An 18,816-nucleotide genomic window follows, 5' to 3' on the forward strand; every position below is an offset into this window, starting at 1 on the left:
TAATGTATTTTGGGGTTTAAAAGCCACTGGGACGTTATGTTTAGAAAATAAACGTCTCAGTTTCTCTGATACTCCCTCAACATATGGAATGACCTCTGGTCTGGGTCTGGGTTCCTCCTTTTCACCTGTTGGCTGACTGGAGTCCTGTTTGGGTTTCTTCTCTGCTTTCAGGAAGGCCCAGTTAGGATATCCACATTGCTCTAGAGCCTGTCTTGGGTGGGAACACAAGCTGAACACAGCGTCTCAGACTGAGGAATTCTTTTGGATGGAAAACCAAACATTTCTTTTTGTTGTTGTTTGTTTTGCTTTGTTTTGTTTTTTTGAATGTCCAGAGGACCAGATTTAACTTTTTTTAGGTTACTTTTTTTTGTTGAAAACTGTGCATAAGTGGTGTTCAAGTGTAAAATCAGAGCTGTCAGATTTAATCATTAACTTTTTTGAGCTAAAAACTGTGCGCAAGTGGCATTAAACTCTTTTCTTCGATTGCTAAGTAGCGATGCTACAAGCTAACTACAGCCGGCTTACCGTAGAGTTGCCGTATTCTGACGCATGTGCAAAACACTGTGTTCTGACGAAAGTTTTTTTTTCCATCGAAAGTTAAAGTATGCGTTGGTCAGCTTTAAAGAATCCTGCTCTCTGATCTGTAAAAAGAACACTGTGTTGTGTGATTTTTACTGCAAGACCCTCTGGTCAAAGCCACAGACTCATTTTGTGTCATCTCTCCATTAAAGCGGAAGGAGTCGCCCACTAGAGGGTTGGAGGGTGAAGTGTTTCAGTGTAAAATGCTGCTCTGTTGCTGTTCATTTCTTAAGACTGGAAACTGTTAAGGGTTAACAACATATTTTTTTGTTTAAAACATATGGCTAACATTACATTTGCTATATTTTGCACTGTTTTCAATTCAATTCAATTCAAAAATACTTTATTAATCCCAGAGGGAAATTATTTGTTGCCGTAATTCGTTATCCTCATTTCATTAAGAGATGTTATAGATACTGATGGCTGTAGACACGAAGGATCTTTTGTAAAGGTCCATCCCACAGTGGATCCTAAGAAACTGGCTGCAGATGCCATCTGATCCGTCGACGCAGACTCGGCTGGCCTCTCTGTTCCCCTGGGCTTTAGGACTGTTCTAATGCCGGGCAGAACTCCTTCCAGAGCGATGGCCACTCCTCCCAGCAGTCTGCTGAGCTCCTCGTCACTGCGGACAGCCAACTGTAGGTACTGAGAGACGATCCTGTCCTTCTGCTGTCATGAGCTGTGTTTCCTGCTAATTCCAGGAACTCAGTGGTCAGGCACTCGAGCACAACTGGCAGGTAGATGAGAATGCATCCACAGAACATTCTTTCAACTCATTTGAGATTTGGGGCTGTAGTTGAGATATTATTTGAGCTTTAGAGATGTTAATCAGCTGCTGTTGGCTGTAGAAAACTGCCTTGTTGCCATGGTTATGCATCATAACAAATGTCCAAAACTAAAATAGTTTCAGTATAAATCCTTTGAGCTGCACAGCATCTGATACCAGAGGAAACAATCATACAAAAAAATGTGATTTACATCCAGAAAAAGAGGAATTAATGTTTCCAAATGCAAAATATCAGAATGAAAGTAACAGAGATGCTCCAACATGCAGCCACCTGGAGCGGCGCAATTCTAGAACATATTGAAAATATATTCTAGAACACATCTAGAATATAATTGCACTACAAGAAAGAAGACTAATACTTGATTTGTTTATTAATTAAAAACTTTCTGGACCTAGTAGTGGAATTTTCTTAATTCAAAATATATGATGTCAAAAGGACATCCTATGCTTTTTTTAGCAAGTTTTATACCAAAAACATATTGCGATATATATCGTTATCACCACCCTTCACAATACATATTGTGATATGAATTTTATGCCATATCGCACATTCCTACTAGTCATAAGTATAATATAATTTAAGACTTATATTATACTTGTGACTAACAAGCATCTTAATTTGTGCTCCAGTTTCAATTTAAATCTCAGCTAACAGCTGAAATTGGCCAACTGGGAAACCAGTTAAGAAAATAATAGCTGTCAGAAACCCTTAGAGTTTAATGCTTCAGCTTAATGGGACAACAGCAGCAAAAGGGTGACTTCCTGTCATGATAACTGTCAGACATGTTTAACAGTGTACATTCAAATGTACATTTTTAACCCATTCACCACCTTATATACAGGATGCTATTTTATAAAAATGTGTGGAGTAGTGACACTGAATCAGTTTTTCACACTGTTTCTATATTTATCAATGCTCAACCATTTGTACAGATAAAACAATAATTTCATCTTCACCATGCCCCATATCATGAAGCATATTGGTTTCTGGGTGTTTATGTGTCAGATTACATTGAGCTGAAAATGTTTGAGTGAAAGAGCTGTGAAAGTGCCTACTTCTCTACGCAGGCCCTGGTTTGACACTATAATCACGTTGGGTGGATCTCCGACCGCTGTGGCAGCTCCGCCGATGTTGGTAAAGATTACTTCAGCAATCAAGACATGTCGGGGGTCTAGATTAAGCACCTCACACAGCCTGAAAAATCAGATTGATACAGAATACTTTTGATGAGATTGCAGTAGACATAAATAGAGGAATATAAAAATGATAATTGCAGATGAAGATTAGGTTTAACGTCAAAGTTTTGTAGAATTTCCACACTGCTGTTAACAAATTAGGGCACAGCATTGTTTTGATCTGTTGATGTCAAATCAATATCTTAAAACAGAGACACTAATATTACTTTAAGTCTAAATCAAAATGGGTTTGAAGCAACAGTAGGACAAAATAATAAAATCTGCTGTCATTTGAACAATTTTAAGTAACTTAAGATGTGTTTTTGGCATTAATTCTTTCCAGAAAGCAGGTGGCATGCTTCATTGTTGTAAAAAAATGTCAAAAATGATTAAAGATTTTTTAATTAAACCAATTCCTGAACTGTACCGTATGGTGACAGGTGTGAAAAGCATCATAGTGGTCACGTTGTCCAGAAAAGCTGACAGGATTGCAGCAATCAGACACAGGATGATAATCATAGGCCACACTCTCCCTCTAGATAACTGGTAAGCCTGCCAAGAAAAGAAAAAAAAATTGGGAGACGTTAAAAACAATTTTTAGTACAATCATTAATGAATTAATAAAAGTGTTATTTGAATTTGATTTGTGTATTCATGACATGTACTGTAGTGTGGAGCTCCTGGCTTGTCTGAACTGGACCAAGACTGAAGTAAACTGCTATCTTAATTTGCCATTGGTGTTGGTGTTGCCACAGACACCTTTCAGTTTTTAATACATGAAAATACTACAAAATTTGTTTATCGCATTAGGTTTTTTGACCTTGTCAGGAATGGCTGGACGGACAGACAGATTGATAGATAGATAGTTTATTAATCCCGGGGGGGGGGGGGGTTGAGGCATCTAATAGCAAAAACAAATAATTTTTGCCCGAACTGATGCACTTTTACCTCAATAACACTGTTTAGCCTCAGCCCACTGGCAGCCAGCTCTTTTTCCAAACCTGAGTCCTATTTTTGGGCTTATTTTTTTCACCTCTAATATTTGACAAGATTGACCATCGTTCCACACATCTTCCAGTGATGTTCAATCCAGGGCCAGAAGTACCAGTTGATTAACGTTTTGTCCCTTTTTGTGGAACATTCCATCCATCCATCCATCCATCCATCCATCATCTTTCACTTATTCCGAAGTTGGGTCGCGGTGGCAGCAGCTTGAGCAGGGGAGGGAGGCCCAGACATCTCTTTCCACAGCTACCTCTTCCAGCTCTTCTGGGAGGATTCCAAGGCGTTCCCAGGCCAACTAGTCTCTCCAGCATGTCCTGGGTCTTCCTCAGGGTCTTCTCCCAGTTGGACATGCCCAAAGCACCTCTCTAGGGAGGTGCCCAGGGGACATTTTTACCTGATGTCCGAACCACCTCAACTGGCTCCTCTTGACATGGAGGAGTAGCGGTTCTACTCCGAGTCTCTCCCGGATAACTGAACTTCTCACCCAATCTCTAAGGGAGAGTCCAGCTTTCCTGCAGAGAAAACTCATTTCAACTGCCTGTATCTGCGATCTCATTCTTTCGGTCACTACCCAGAGCTCATGACCATAGGTGAGGGTAGGAACGTAGACCTACCGGTAAACAAAGAGCTTTGCCTTACAGCTCAGCTCTCTCTTCATCACAATGGACCAGTACAGAGTCTGCAATACTACAGATGCTGCACCGTCTGTAGTAATCCGTCTGTCAATCTCACGCTCCATTCTTCCCTCACTCGTGAACAAAACCCAGAGATACTTGAACTCCTCCACTTGAGGCAGAGCCTCACCCTCAACCTGAAGAGAGCAATCCACTCTTTTCCAGTTGAGGACCATGGCCTCAGATTTGGAGATTTGATTCTCATCCCAGCCGTTTCACACTTGGCTGTAAACCGCTCCAGTGAGAGCTGAAGATCACAGCACAATGATGCCAACAGGACCACATAGTCTGCAAAGAGCAGAGATGGAATCCTGAGGCCACCGAACCAGAAACCCTCCGCCAGCTGGCTGCACCAAGAAATTCTGTTCATAAAAGTTAAGAAACAGAATCGGTGACAACGAGCAGCCCTGGCGGAATCCAACTCCCACCCTGAAAGGTTCCGACTTTCTGCCGACAATGCGAACCAAACTCTCGCACCGCTTGTGTAGGGACTGAACATCCTGTAACAATGGACCTCCAATCCCATACTCACGGAGCACCCCCAACAGTGTACCCCGAGGAATTTTTCATCCATCCATCCATCTATCCATTACCTTTTACCCTCTTCTTCCATTTTTGGGTCACGGGGGTCACCGGTGCCCATGTCCAGCAATCACTGTGCGAGGGGCAGGGTACACCCTGCACAGGTCACAAGTCCATCACAGGGCCACATACAGACAAATGAGACAAACAACCATTCACCCTTTTTCACACCTAGGGACAATTTAGAGTTACCAATCAGCCTAACATGCATGTTTTTTGGTCTGTGGGAGGAAACCGGAGTATCCGGGAAAAACCCATGCGTGCACAAAGAGAACATGCAAACTCCATCCATGTAGGTGTGTTTGTTATGGCATCTCCTTCATCTTCTTCACATTGTTGTGAAGGTTGTTCTTCCTGCATCAGCTCTCCAGGTGTTCCACCTCCTGCCTGTAGCTGGACTCATGGTTTGTGATGCATAACACCATCGCTGTATCGTCTGCAAATTTTACAATGTGACAGCCTGGATAGGTATGTAGATGCACAGTCATACATGAGCAAAATTAACAGGAGAGGGCTTGGCACACAGCCCTGAGGGGAGTCAGTGCTGATGGTTATGGTGGAGGAGGAGAAGTTGTGGAAGCTCACAGACTGTGTATAATTGTTAAGAAGTCTAGGACCCATATTCAATTCAAATTCAATTCAAAAATACTTTAATCCCAAAGGGAAATTATTTCTTGTTGTAACTCGTTATCCTCATTTCATTAAGATACGTTATAGATACTGATGGCTGTAGGCAGGAAGGATCTCTTGTAAAGGTCCATCCCACAGTGGATTCTAAGAAATCGGCTGCAGATGCCGTCCGATCTGTCCACCCAGACTCGGCTGGCCTCTCTGTTCCCTGACTGCAGGACCGCCCAAATGCTGGGCAGAACTCCTCCCAGAGTGACGGTCACTCCTCCCAGCAGTCTGCCGAGCTTCTCATTGCTGCAGACAGCCAACTGTAGGTGCCAAGGGACGATCCTGTCTTTCCACTGTCATGAGCCATGTTTCCTGCTAGTTCCAGGATCTCAGTGGTCAGGCACTCGAGCACAGCTGACAGGGAGATGAGAATGTGTCCACAAAACATCCTTTTCAACTCGTTTGAGATTTTGGGCTGTAGTTGAGATATTATTTGAGCTTTTGAGATGTTAATCAGCTGCTGTTGGTTGTAGAAAACCATCTTGTTGCCATGGTTATGCATCATAACAAATGTCCAAAACTAAAAAAGTTTCAGTAAAAATCCTTCGAGCTGCACAGCATCCGATACCAGAGGAAACTATCATCCAAACAAAAAAAAAGTGCTTTGCATTCAGCAAAAGAGGAATTAAAGTTTCCAAAAGCAAAATCTCAGAATGAAAGTAACAGAGCTGCTCCAACATGATGCCACCTTGAGTGGCGCAATTCTAGAACATAGCGGCATAGTTCTGATCCATTCAGTGCATGTGGGAGCTGGATCTCTGGAACAGTGACCTCATTTGATGAGCCAGGATTATGTGATCCAACCCGGTTCACATCAACCTGAAATGGCAAATATTAACAAAGTAGCTTACAAACTGGCTACCAATAATTCATGTATCCATTCTAACTCACATTTACTCTCTCCAGGTATAACCAATTTTAAAGAAACTACTCCCTTCTCTGCAGTGTTCCAGCACAACAGTACTGGTAAATATTTCCTGTAAGATGGGAAGGAGAAATAAGTTGGGTTTTTTTTACTTTTTTTACTGAAAGTTGAAACATTTTGTTAGGCCACCAACTACAAAGTAGAAGAAGAATACCTGCAGATGACCATATGGATCTGTTATGGTTAAAGACAGGGATTGATAGCTTTTTAGAATAGGCAGTGATGAAAATGTGTTTTTATAAGTTGAGGGACAAACAAGAACCTTAGTTAGGAAGGTATAGGGAAATATAACATCATAAGATGCAACTTGTCTGCTGGCCTCCTTAGATAGAGAATTTTACTAATTGGGCTAATTGGCTTTTAGGTATGTGAATGTTTCTGTAAAGTGTCCTGAGACAAATTTGTTGTCATTTGGCACTATATAAATAAACTGAATTGAATTGAATAAATGCCATGTATATTTGTTGCATGAATGATGTTGGAGTGTGAGTGAGTGTCTGCTGTATGAATCATAGTGTTTTTGTTAATGTATAAGTAATATGGGTTACTTTACAGATGTATAAGATTGAAAACTGATAACTTTAGCAGCCATCTAGTACAAGGTCACTTAATGACAGAACATGTACACAGACTTATAAAACCAAAGGCGGAGGACAAAATCATCACATCAGGCATATAATTGGTAAGTGTAGAGATGCTGAAAGTGGCTGGAAGTAGGACTTCACGCCGACCTGATCTATCTTCAGAAAGGTAAAGTCGACCTTCACCCAAAAGTGTACCGTTTGGGACAAGCTGATTTCCAAAGAGCGTGCTGTTCTGGTTAAAACAGATAAATTCCCTCACACATCTCTCTGTAAGATAAATCTCAATTTTCCATCCTTTTCCTTCCCTTCTGTCTTTGTGGGGATGCGTTCGGTCCAATGCTGTAAAGTTCTGATGACAGAGGGTTTGTGTTCCAGTGGATGGTGGGAGTCAAACAGAAGATACTGGTCTGTGTGGGTTGGTTTTCTGTAAACTTCAATGTTGAGGTTGTCCTCTTTTTCCATCTGAATCAAACAGTCCAAAAAAGGCAGCTTGTTGTTGTTTGCATCTTCTTTGGTGAACTTGATGTTGTTATCGACCGAGTTGATGTGCCTGGTGAACGTTTCTATTTTCTTGGTTTGGATTTTGACCCATGTATCATCCATATATTGGAACCAATGGCTTGGCGTTGTTCCCTCAAAGAAGTTTAGGGCTCTCTGTTCCTTTTCCTCCATGTAGAGAATGGCAACATTGGGTGACACTGGAGATCCCATGGCACAGCCATGCTTCTGTCTGTAAAAACTGTCATTGAACTTGAAATAAGTGGTGGAGAGGCAGAGGTCCAACAGGGTGCAGATCTGGTCTGGGGTGAAGTTGGTCCTTTTGATTAAGTCCTTGTCTTATAAAAGTATTTTTCTGACGGTTTCTACTGCTTCAGAGATGGGTATGCAAGTGAAAAGAGAAGTCACATCATACAATACAAGGGTTTATCCTGGGGTTAGTTTCAAATGTTGAACTTTGTTGGCAAAATCAATGGAGTTCTTTATGTGATGAGGTGTGTTTCCAACAAGAGGAGCTAAAATACCAGCCAGATGTTTAGCATTATTGTATGTCACTAAGTTCATGCTGCTGACAATGGATCTGAGTGGTGTTCCTTCTTTGTGGATTTTAGGAAGTCCATAAAGACAGGGAGTGGCTTCCTCTGGGTACAATCTTTAATACAACGATCGGTTGATTGTTTTCTCCTTTTCAAGTTTTTGTAGGTAATCTGTGACTTTCTTTTTATGGGTGCTGGTTGGGTCCCTCTTCAGAGTCTCGTGGGTGTTGCTGTCGCTCAGTATTGTAGTTATTTTTTCCTGGTAATCAGAAGTGTTGAGGACTACTGTGCATCTTCCTTTATCAGCTGGTAAAATGGTGTTGTTTTGGTCCTAGCTGAATGATGTTATAGCTTTCCTTTCCTGTGGTGTGACATTAGAAGGAGGTGGTTTGGCACTGGAGAGGGTTGCTGCTATTTCCATTCTGAGTTGTTCTGCCTCTGCTTCCGTCAAGTTGTTGTTCCCAATTGCGGATTCAGTGGCTGTGATTAGTTCCACAACAAGTATTTCGTGTGGGGAGATGACAACATTGAGTCCTTTTGCCAACACTTATTTCTCAGGTTGTGTCAAGGTCCTGTTAGACAAATTTCTAACCCACTGGTCCTGAAAATTTGTGTTGGCGACAAACTCTTGATCTTGACTGATTGTTCGTGAAGAGAAAACAGATCTCTGCTGTAATTTTAGAAACTTATTTTTTTGACGTTCCTTGCTCTTTTGATGCTGTGATAACAGGGCCTTTTCAACAAAACAAGATACTTCTTCCAACAGAGGAAGTGGTAGCAGAGTAGACAGCTTCTGGGAGGGTCTGATCCATTTTGAGTTAGAGAGCTTCATTGGTGAAGTGGATGTGTCTTATTTTCTCACTGAGCAGCTTGTTTTTGAGCTTTCAGGAGTATTCCTTCTGCTCTGTGTCCTTTGATCGTGGAGTTGAGTTTTAAACTGCTGGGGGTGAGTTTTTCTTGTCTGCATCTCAGACTGAAAAGAAGATGGTTACTGTACACTGCAAAATTCCTTGACATCTTCTCAAACTCCCACACTGCTCCTAGGGTATCCTTTCCAAATGCTTAGCAATATGCTGGTGAAGATTCTCAGTCATCCAAAACATGATGAATTCAAAAAGCATTCAATACAAAAACAACTGGACTTTATTTGTAACAGATGTTTTGTTCCTCATCCGAGGAGCTTTCTCAATTCAAACAGCAGTGGGTGAGGGATTCAGGTTATAAGGCTGAGTAAGATAAGACACACACACATATGTAGATTGGCAATTAACACCGAAACACTGTCAATGAAGGCCATTTGGTGGAAAACAGTCTGTTCCTTAAGAAGCAGGCACGACTCGTGTCTGTGTGCCTCTCAGGCCAGAGTAGCTGATCAAAAGCAGATGTTGGAGGCACACACTACATAAACACTCATGAATATAACACACACAACTACACAGACACACGCAGTCATGCTTGAACACACACACGCAGACACAGAGAGGCACGGAGAAGCAAAAGATGACTTTTCTTTTTAATAAAAATTGCCGGTTTTCAGATGAATGATAAAGATGTGGTTATAATAATAAAAAAAAACAAGTAGATAATCAAGTGATACTATAAACTTTGTGATTTTAAAATATAAACTTTGTGATTTTAAATGTATTCTGGTTAATGTATTCTGTTTTAAGTTTATTCGTGATGTTGAAAATTTGAGGAATGAACACCGTGTTCTCACGAATGTTCCAGAAGGGTATTGTGAGTGTAAAAAGTTACACAAGCAGAAGTATTTCGCAATAACGGACCTTGAAAAACAACTCTGAAGCACACCAGAGAAATGCAACTCAGAAAGACTAAGCACAATTGAAAAAGTACACCCAGATTTTAATATGCATGAGGAATGACATGGCAAATCCTCATAGATGAGCCTGAAAATCGGACCTAAGCTCAGCCCAAAAAAAGGTTGGGTTTGTCCGGTGGCATGATCAGTTTGGAAGTGTCAGTCAAATCCTCAGGCTATAAAAACAGATGTCTCTGTAAAACCTCTGCTGTTGGGGACTACTACTCGTGTGTGGATGTAACGAACAGGACCTGTTTGGACCACGGGACGATTGTGGATTAATAGGACAAGTTTTGGACGGTCTCAGCTGAAGAAGAATAAGGGTGAAATCTGTTGGAATACGCTTCGTTTGGAGCTATTTATCTACCTTCAGCCTGGATTGTTCCTGAATCCTTTTCTTCAAATTCAGACCAGCTGAAAAGACCAGAAACGGCCCGCATCCAAGAGGAGATGGGGAAATCTGCTTCTTGCTAAATCAGTAAAATGGTAAGGAGGCATTTCACAAACTTAGTCCCAAATAAAACCTTATTACAAATTAAAACAGCAGTGCATGCATTGGCAAGTAGAAAGATCAATTATATTATAAACCTGGTTGCTCAGAGTTACAGAAAGGTCTTCATTGCAGTGAAAAATAACGTATTGGGTCAGGTAAAGAGTGTAGGTAAACTGTGTGGATACTGGTGTTCCTGAGTGAGTCAGGGCGTGGCCGGAAAGACATCCGAGGCCGAGCAGAGTGGAGTCCACGAGCCATCCTCAAGCCCTCCACAGGGACAGAAATCTACCTTGCCCAGGAAAGGTCAACAGCTGGAAAGTGACTAAGGAGTGAATATTATTCATCATGTAACCTCTTTGTAATCAAATGTAATCAATACTGTGCATACCGCTGTTCCTCTGCAAAAATTATTGATTAAAGCAAAGCAAAACTTAAAAAATCTGGATTCTTATTTCATCACCCTCTTTGTTCTTGGAAATGGAAAACTTGGTTCAGAGAAACATCAGAAGCACGGGAGGTTTTAAACGGTTTCCTAGCTATTGATTATAAAACAACATCCAAGAGTCTTGCGCCTAACAAAGCCAGATCGGTTAATTGTAACGCTAAATCAGGAGATGAGCTACCGTTAACTTGCGCTTCCTAAGTTCTACCCACGATTGGACCCTCTGTTCTTACTATTGTAAATTATAGTATTGTAACAAGTGTGGTTCCCGATGTTTTCAAACATGCAGTAGTTCATCTGTTAATTAAGAAACCTGGACTTGACCCTTCGACTTGCTCACATTTCAGACCAATCTCAAAACTTCCCTTCTTGTCCAAAATCCTGGAGAAAATAGTTTTCATTCAATTAAACAATTTTTTGAATGAGACCAGAATCTTCAAGATTTTTCAATCTGGTTTTAAGCAACTCCACAGCACTGAAACAGCATTAGTAAGGGTTTGTAACGATATTATGGTATCAAACAATTCTGGTAAATTTGTGGTACTTGTGCTCCTGGACCTTACTGCTGCTTTTGATACTGTTGACCACAGTATCCTTATATCACGGCTGGAACAGTGGGTTGGGATCACAGGTGCTGCATTAGAATGTTTCCGCTCATACCTGAGTGGCAGGAACTTCTGTGTCAAGGTTGGTAATAATGTATCCGCCTCATTATCTCTTTCTTGCGGGGTCCCACAGGGTTCGATTCTTGGCTCCATTCTGTTCTCACTTTATTTGCTCCCACTGGGGTCCATCCTGAGGAAACATGGTCTTTCATTCCATTGCTATGCTGATGACTGCCAGATCTACCTGCCTGTGAAACTAGCAAGTGTTTGTTCCATTCACCCTCTGTTAAAATGTCTGGACAACATTAAGGACTGGATGGCTTCAAATTTCTTAAGTTTTAACAATGAGAAGACTGAAGTCATTGTCTTCAGCCCTAGCTCAACTGCTGCCACTGTTCCTGTCAACCTGGACTCTCTTCAGCCATATCTGAAGCAGTCTGGTAAAAATCTTGGGATGGTTTTAGACTCTGGCTTCAAATTTGACAAACAAATCAATTATGTTCTGCTGAAAAGCTTCTTCCAACTCAGACAGGTAGCTAAGCTCAAGCCAGTGTTGTCCAGACCCAACCTTGAGAAACTAGTCCACGCCTTTGTCACAACCCGATTGGACTATCGCAATGCACTCTATGCTGGGACCAGCCAGGCCTCCATCTCACGTCTTCAGCTTGTCCAGAATGCTGCTGCTCTGCTTTTAACCAGAACTCGTAGGTCTGATTATATTACTCCAGTTCTGTCCTCCCTTCACTGGCTCCCTGTTCGTACGAGGATAGTCTTTAAAATTCTTCTGTTGACCTTCAAGTGCCTAAATGGCCTCGCACCCCTTTACCTCTCTGAGCTTCTGGAACCTTACGTTCCCTCTCGGGCCCTGAGATCATCCGATCAGCTGCTTTTGGCTGTTCCAAAAACTAGACTGAAGCTCAGAGGAGATCGGGCTTTTTCAGTCATGGGCCCCAAACTCTGGAACAACCTGCCCCCCAACATCATGCAGGCCACCTCCCTTCCTCACTTCAAATCCCTGCTTAAAACACATCTGTTCTCGCAGACATTTCACACACTGTAAACTGAGCTAGTGTTTATTCTAATCTGTGACCCTATGTTTTATATGCTTTTTATTAATTCTTCAGTTATTATTATTAGTGTGTTGTATATATATATATATATATATATATATATATATATATATATATATATTTCCCTTTAATTTTACTCATTGATTCTTTTTGTTGTTGGTGTTAAGTACTTTGATAACAGGTCCTGTTTTAAATGTGCTCTATAAATAAAGTTGACTTGACTTGACTTGACAAAACTGAAAAATAAAGATTATAGTGAAAGGAGCTGAAAAGTTTTGGGGGATAAAAGACATAACATGGGAACACATTAACAAGACACTTGGGGGAGATGGGAAAACGGGAACACTAGGAGAGAGGGCTTACAGAGATCATCTTACAGTAGAACGCCAGAAGTTTAATAGCAAACAGACAGGAATTTTAAGGGTTCATTAAAAACAGCACTAACAAACCAGACATCATTGGCATCCATGAAACATGGCTCAATTCTAACTTAGATTATGTAATTAAAAGATATACCAATATAAGCCGAGATCGAGATGAGGGTAAGGGAGGGGGATGTATTATTTTCATTAAAGAAGGATTTCAACACAGATTATTAACAAAAGGATCACATTTAAAGTTTTTAATAATTGAAACAGGGACAAAAAATGGAAATATCAAAATCATAAATTACTACAACTCAGGTAAAATATTGTCAATAGAAACTTTGGATAACATAATTTCACATTTAGATGGAAAAGTAATTTGATGTGGTGATTTTAATGGGCACAGTACGTTATGGGATACTTATAATGATCACAATGGGTCAATAATTGAAGAGATTATGGACAATAAAAATCTAGTTTGTTTAAATGATGTAAGCAGCACAAGAATAAATATCACATCAGGAACAGAATCAGCAATAGATCTCACATCAGTTTCAGACTCACTTGCAGGAATCAGTTCATGGAAGGTTCTTAAAGACACCACAGTAGGCAGTGACCACCATCCCATAATAACAAAACTGGATTTAGAAACACGATAATATGACACAGGGGGAGCACATACAAGGAGTTTCACTAACACTAATTGGGCAACATTTTTGGGAATGAGTGACAAAGAAATGGCAAAAATAGACTTAGATGTAGAAATTAATCAAACATGTCAATCTGTTCATCTAACGTAGAAGCAGCAAACATATCCATAAAGAAGAATGGCGGAAAGAATAACAAAAAGATTGTTCCATGGTGGACAAAGGAATGTGAAAAAGAAATTAAGTTGAGAAATAAGGCGTTAAATTTTTTTAAAAATAATCCTAATACTCTGAATCTTATTGAATATTAAAAAAAACCTGCAAACCATAAAAAATACAAAAGGAGAATATTGGAGGGGGGGTTGTAGTTCAGTGGGAAGTGAAACAGAAACACATAAAGATTCGTCAATAATTAAAAGAATGAACAAAGTGAGACAAGAGTATGGGTATCCAGTTTTGAGTGATGGAGAAGTAACGGCAATTGAAAATAAGGAAAAAGCAGACATGTTGGCTAAAGCTTTTGTTAAAATTCATAATTCAAGTAATATTAGTGAAGACGGAAAAAGAGGAAGAGAGAGAACCATAACAGAAAATATAAAATTATTAGAAGAAGAGGAAGGAGAAAATGATTTATTAAATATACCATTTACCAAAACTGAGTTAAATAGAGCACTTCAAAAATGTAAAATGTCAGCACCAGGAAATGATCAGATTTGTTACATAATGATAAAACATCTCAGTGAACCATCAAAATATATTATTTTAGAATTATTCAATAGAGTCTGGCAAGAAGGAAAAATACCACAGTCTTGGAAAGAAGCAGTAATCATACCAATACGAAAACCAGGCAAAGATCATACCAAACCATAGAACTATAGACCAATAGCTTTAACATCCAACATCTGCAAAATTATGGAGAAAATGATAAATGAAAGAATATCATATTATGTAGAAAAGAATGAATATTTGTCTAAATATCAAAGTGGTTTTAGAAAAGCAAGAAACACGATGGATCCATTCTTGTGTTTGCAACATGAGATCAGGAAAGCCCATATCAAAAAAGAAAGTGTGGTAGCTGTGTTTTTTTGATGTAGAGAAAGCATATGATATGATGTGGAGAGAGGGATTACTTATAAAAATGAAAAAAAAAAAAGACAATCACTGGACGAATGTTTAAATGGATAAAAAAAATTATTAGACAGAAAAATACAGGTGAGAATAGGACAAGAGTACTCAGATAAATACTACATAGAAAATGGAACACCACAGGGAAGTATAGTTAGTCCTCTATTATTCTCTATAATGATAAACGACATGTTTGATGGTGTAGAAATAGGAATGGGAAGGTCTTTATTTGCTGACAATGGGCTTTTGTGGAAGAGAGGAAAAAAATCTAAAGTTTATTATCAAAAAGGTACAGGAAGAAATAACAATAGTTGAAAAATGATCAAATAGATGGGATTAAAATTTTCAGTAGAAAAGACAAAATCAATAATTTTCACAAGATAAAACATACCTAACAATAGTGAACTCAGGTTATATGGAAAAGTAATTGAAAGAGAAAAACAATGTAAGTTTCTCCTGATGCATGCTCAATAATCCAGGTAGAAAAATCTAAAAAAGTTCAATCTGGTCCTCTGGACATTCAAAAAAACAAAACAAAGCAAATCAACAAAAAAAAAAATGTAGAAACGTTTCGTCTCTCATCCGAGAGACTTCTTCAGTCTGAGGTGCTGTTTTCAGCTCAGTCTCTTAAATAGCACCGTCTCAGAGTGGATCAACCAGTTTTGCTGCTGACAACCAAAACCAGCTGATCACATGCTCAAGAAGGACCATCAGTCTAACAATGGATCATTAGCACCTGATGGCTGTTTACTGTTCACAGAGGGCTGAGTGATACTAGCAATCACAGCATTGTAAGAGGGGGACAGTTGAACCCGGAGGCCTCCACCCCTGCTTAACGATGGATGATTTCTTTTCACAAAGATGGCCTCCTTTACTCCTCTCTCAAACCATCGTTCCTCTCTGTCCAGGTTGTTTTTTTGAATGTCCAGAGGACCAGATTTAACTTTTTTAAATGTAAGTTTCTGTGCATCTGGTTTGACGAGAGACTAACAAGGACAGTGCACAATCATAAAGTTACAGATAAATGTAAAATAATTTTAATCATCATGAGGTGTTTAACAGGAAAAGACTGGGGAGCAGACAGGAAAGCACAAAGGACCATCTGCACAGGATTAATCAGATCAATAATAGATTATGGAAATATTGTTTATAGTTCAGCTTCAGAAACAAATTTAGACAACAGTATTCAACATCAGGCATTAAGTATTATTACCGGGCATTCAAAACAACACATACAGGATCAATATTAGTAGAAATGGGAGAACCACCACTAAACATCAGAAAAGAACAATTAGCATTAAATTACTGGGCAAATCTGAAAGGATACGAACAAAACCATCCAACACAAGAAATATTAAAACCATGCTGGGAAAAAGAAATGAAACACGTAAAAAGCTTTGGTTAGACCATAAATCAAAAATCATCAGAAATACAATAGATGATCTTAACGTCAGCCCAACAGTTCCACTTCCAAACATCCATCCATGGTTATTCACAAACCCAACAGTCGATTTAAAAATATTAGAACAAAATAGAAATTGATTAAATTCCAATACGGTTATCGAAAACATCAATCAATATTATGAATATGTAAAATTATATAGAGACGCTTCAAAGAATACAGCAGAGCAAATAGGGTCAGCATTCATTACACCAGAGTTTGGAGTTAAAGTAGGAAAGAGACTAAACAACAAATTATCAGAATACAGAGGAGAAATGGTCACAATATTACTGATAGTTCAAAGGATAGAAGATTATCAACCACTCAGATCAGTCATATGCTCTGATTCCAGTTCATCAGTAATTAGTATAAAAACCAGTTGTTCAGAAAGCAGACCAGACATATTGACAGAAATACAGCAAACATTATTTAGAATTAAGATGATGGGGTTAACTGATACATTTGTATGGATACCAGCATACATAGGGATAAAAGGAAAATGAAATGGCAGATAAAGTTGCAAAGGAGGCCACCAAAAACATGTCAGTGGAAATATCTAAAAAAGTTAAGTCTGGTCCTCTGGACATTCAAAAAACAAAACAACATTTTTTCAGTCAGGTCATCTGGACAGTTTCTTTTTTTGTGCTGAAATGTTTCGCCTTCGATCCAGAAGGCTTCATCAGTCAAGGAAACACAAAACAAAACTGATTCTTCCCCCAACAGCTTACTCCAAAGTGGAACAAACTAGTTCTGCTTGTGATAAGATGGTCTCTTGTTGTGTTGTGTGTTTCCTTGACGGATGAAGCCTTCTGGATCGAAGGCGAAATGTTTCAGCACAAAAAAAAAAAAAACTGTCCAGATGACCTGAATGACAAAATGTTGGATTTTATACCTGGATTATTGAGTATGGACTTTGTTGTACACAACAAAACTGATTCTTCCCCCAACAGCTTACTCCAAAGTGGAACAAACCAGTTCTGCTTGTTATAAGATTTTTTTTTTTGGTACGCCCCCTCCTCCATTGCCAGCCCTCTTCCTTGTTGACAGTCGTGTTAAACTGGTTGAAAACAACAAAGTCCATGCTCAATAATCCAGATATACAATCCAACATTTTTCAGTCAGGTGATCTGGACAGTTTATTTTTGTGCTGAAATGTTTCCCCTTTGATCCGGAAGGCTTCATCAGTCAAGGAAACACACAACAAAACTGATTCTTCCCCCAACAGCTTACTCCAAAGTGGAACAAACCAGTTCTGCTTGTTATAAAATGTTGTTTTTTTTGGTACGCCCCCTGCTCCATTGCCGGCCCTCTTCGTTGTTGACAGTCATATCAAACTGGTTGAAAACACCAAAGTCCATGCTCAATAATCCAGATATACAATCCAACAAAAATGTTGGATTGTATACCTGGAGGAGAGGGCATACCAAAGAGACCATCTTATCACAAGCAAAACTGATTTGTTCCACATTGGTGTAAGCTGTTGGGGGAAGAATCAGTTTTGTTGTGTGTTTCCTTGACTGATGAAGCCTTCCGCATCGAAGGTGAAACCTTTCAGCACAAATGTGCAAAAATCCTTTAAACATGCTGCCATCCAGCCTCTCCTGAAAAAAAACAAACCTTAACCCCCTCAGTCGTTTCCAACTACCGGCCTGTCTCCAAACTACCATTTGTTTCTAAAGTACTGGAGAAAATAGTCAAGTCCAAGTTGAAGTGCTTCCTGGAGGATCACGCCATCTTAGAACTTTTCCAATCTGGCTTTAATCAGAATCGGAATCAGTTTATTATTGCCATGTCAATGAATGAGGTTCACAAACTAGGAATTTGCTTCGACATAAGGTGCGAATAGCAATAAAGTAAAATAAAGTAAGAATAAAGTAAACTTACACTTAGGTGATGTAAATCTCTTTTACCTGGAGATGTCTCCCTGGTACGAAATTCCATTTAACGCACCCTTTCAGCGTCTCCGTAGGAACAGCTGTGAATCGTCCGAAGTAGTGACGGTACTTGTTCGACACAAGTTCACCTCACGAGTGGACTTCACATGAGTGGAGTCCGTCAGAGTTCCACTCAGAGGTGGAAGATGTCATAATCCCCAATACTCGGAAGAGCCCTGGATCATGTCAGGATTTTCCTGTTTCCCAGCACTGGAGTTGCAACGACTGAAGCCGGAGCCTGAAGCGACTGGTTTGAACTAGGAAGTACCGACATTTAAAGAGCTCTATTTCCAGTTCACTTGGGAGTTTCCTGATTGGTCGTTTCAACCAGACAGGGGTGTGTTTTTGTGACGTAAGAGGTCACTAGGAGTTAGAAAAACAGCAAGAATGTTATGGAACAGATTGAAAATGTTTTTCAGATAGACGAGAGGAATATTTAGACGAGTTGGCGGAAAACAGGTGCCAGCTTCTCTATTTACGTCTGAGAGGATTTAAAAACATGACAGTTCGTTCCAACACTTGTTTGCGTTTGACTCCAACCTTGGACCAACTTACACTGGCTCATTCAAAGACAGAAAATCAGAAAATGCATAATTACTCTGTAACAGACCTTAACATGATTTATACTTTGCATGAGGATTAAAATCATTATTACTGTTTCACAGTTAATTAAAAATGATTAGTTCACTACAACATCTAAAATGGTTTGAACTAAAACACTTTGATTATCAAACATTTGTAAAATAGTACTGATAATAGAAAAGAGAGTGTTCTTTCACTTGAATTTTCAAGAAAGAAAGTCTCAGGATGGGTCAACCTGTATTTCTGGATTCAAATCAATGAAATGACAG

The 18,816-nt window shown here is 39.6% G+C and overlaps 1 protein-coding gene across 1 annotated transcript in view; it reads right to left on the reverse strand.

Moving 5' to 3' along the window:
• Window positions 1-18,816, reverse strand: part of oca2 (oculocutaneous albinism II) — a 659,230-nt gene that overhangs the window by 267,667 nt on the left and 372,747 nt on the right. Inside the window, exons 12-13 of the mRNA XM_037698314.1 lie at window positions 2,970-3,094; window positions 2,423-2,561 (exon numbers count right to left, since the gene is read on the reverse strand). Of these exons, the coding sequence (XP_037554242.1) occupies window positions 2,423-2,561; window positions 2,970-3,094 (264 nt within the window). The remainder of the gene's footprint in view (window positions 1-2,422; window positions 2,562-2,969; window positions 3,095-18,816) is intronic.

The sequence above is a fragment of the Nematolebias whitei genome, chromosome 3 (assembly GCF_014905685.2).
Source record: "Nematolebias whitei isolate Nwh7 chromosome 3, NemWhi1, whole genome shotgun sequence".
In the NCBI taxonomy this organism is placed as follows: domain Eukaryota; kingdom Metazoa; phylum Chordata; class Actinopteri; order Cyprinodontiformes; family Rivulidae; genus Nematolebias; species Nematolebias whitei.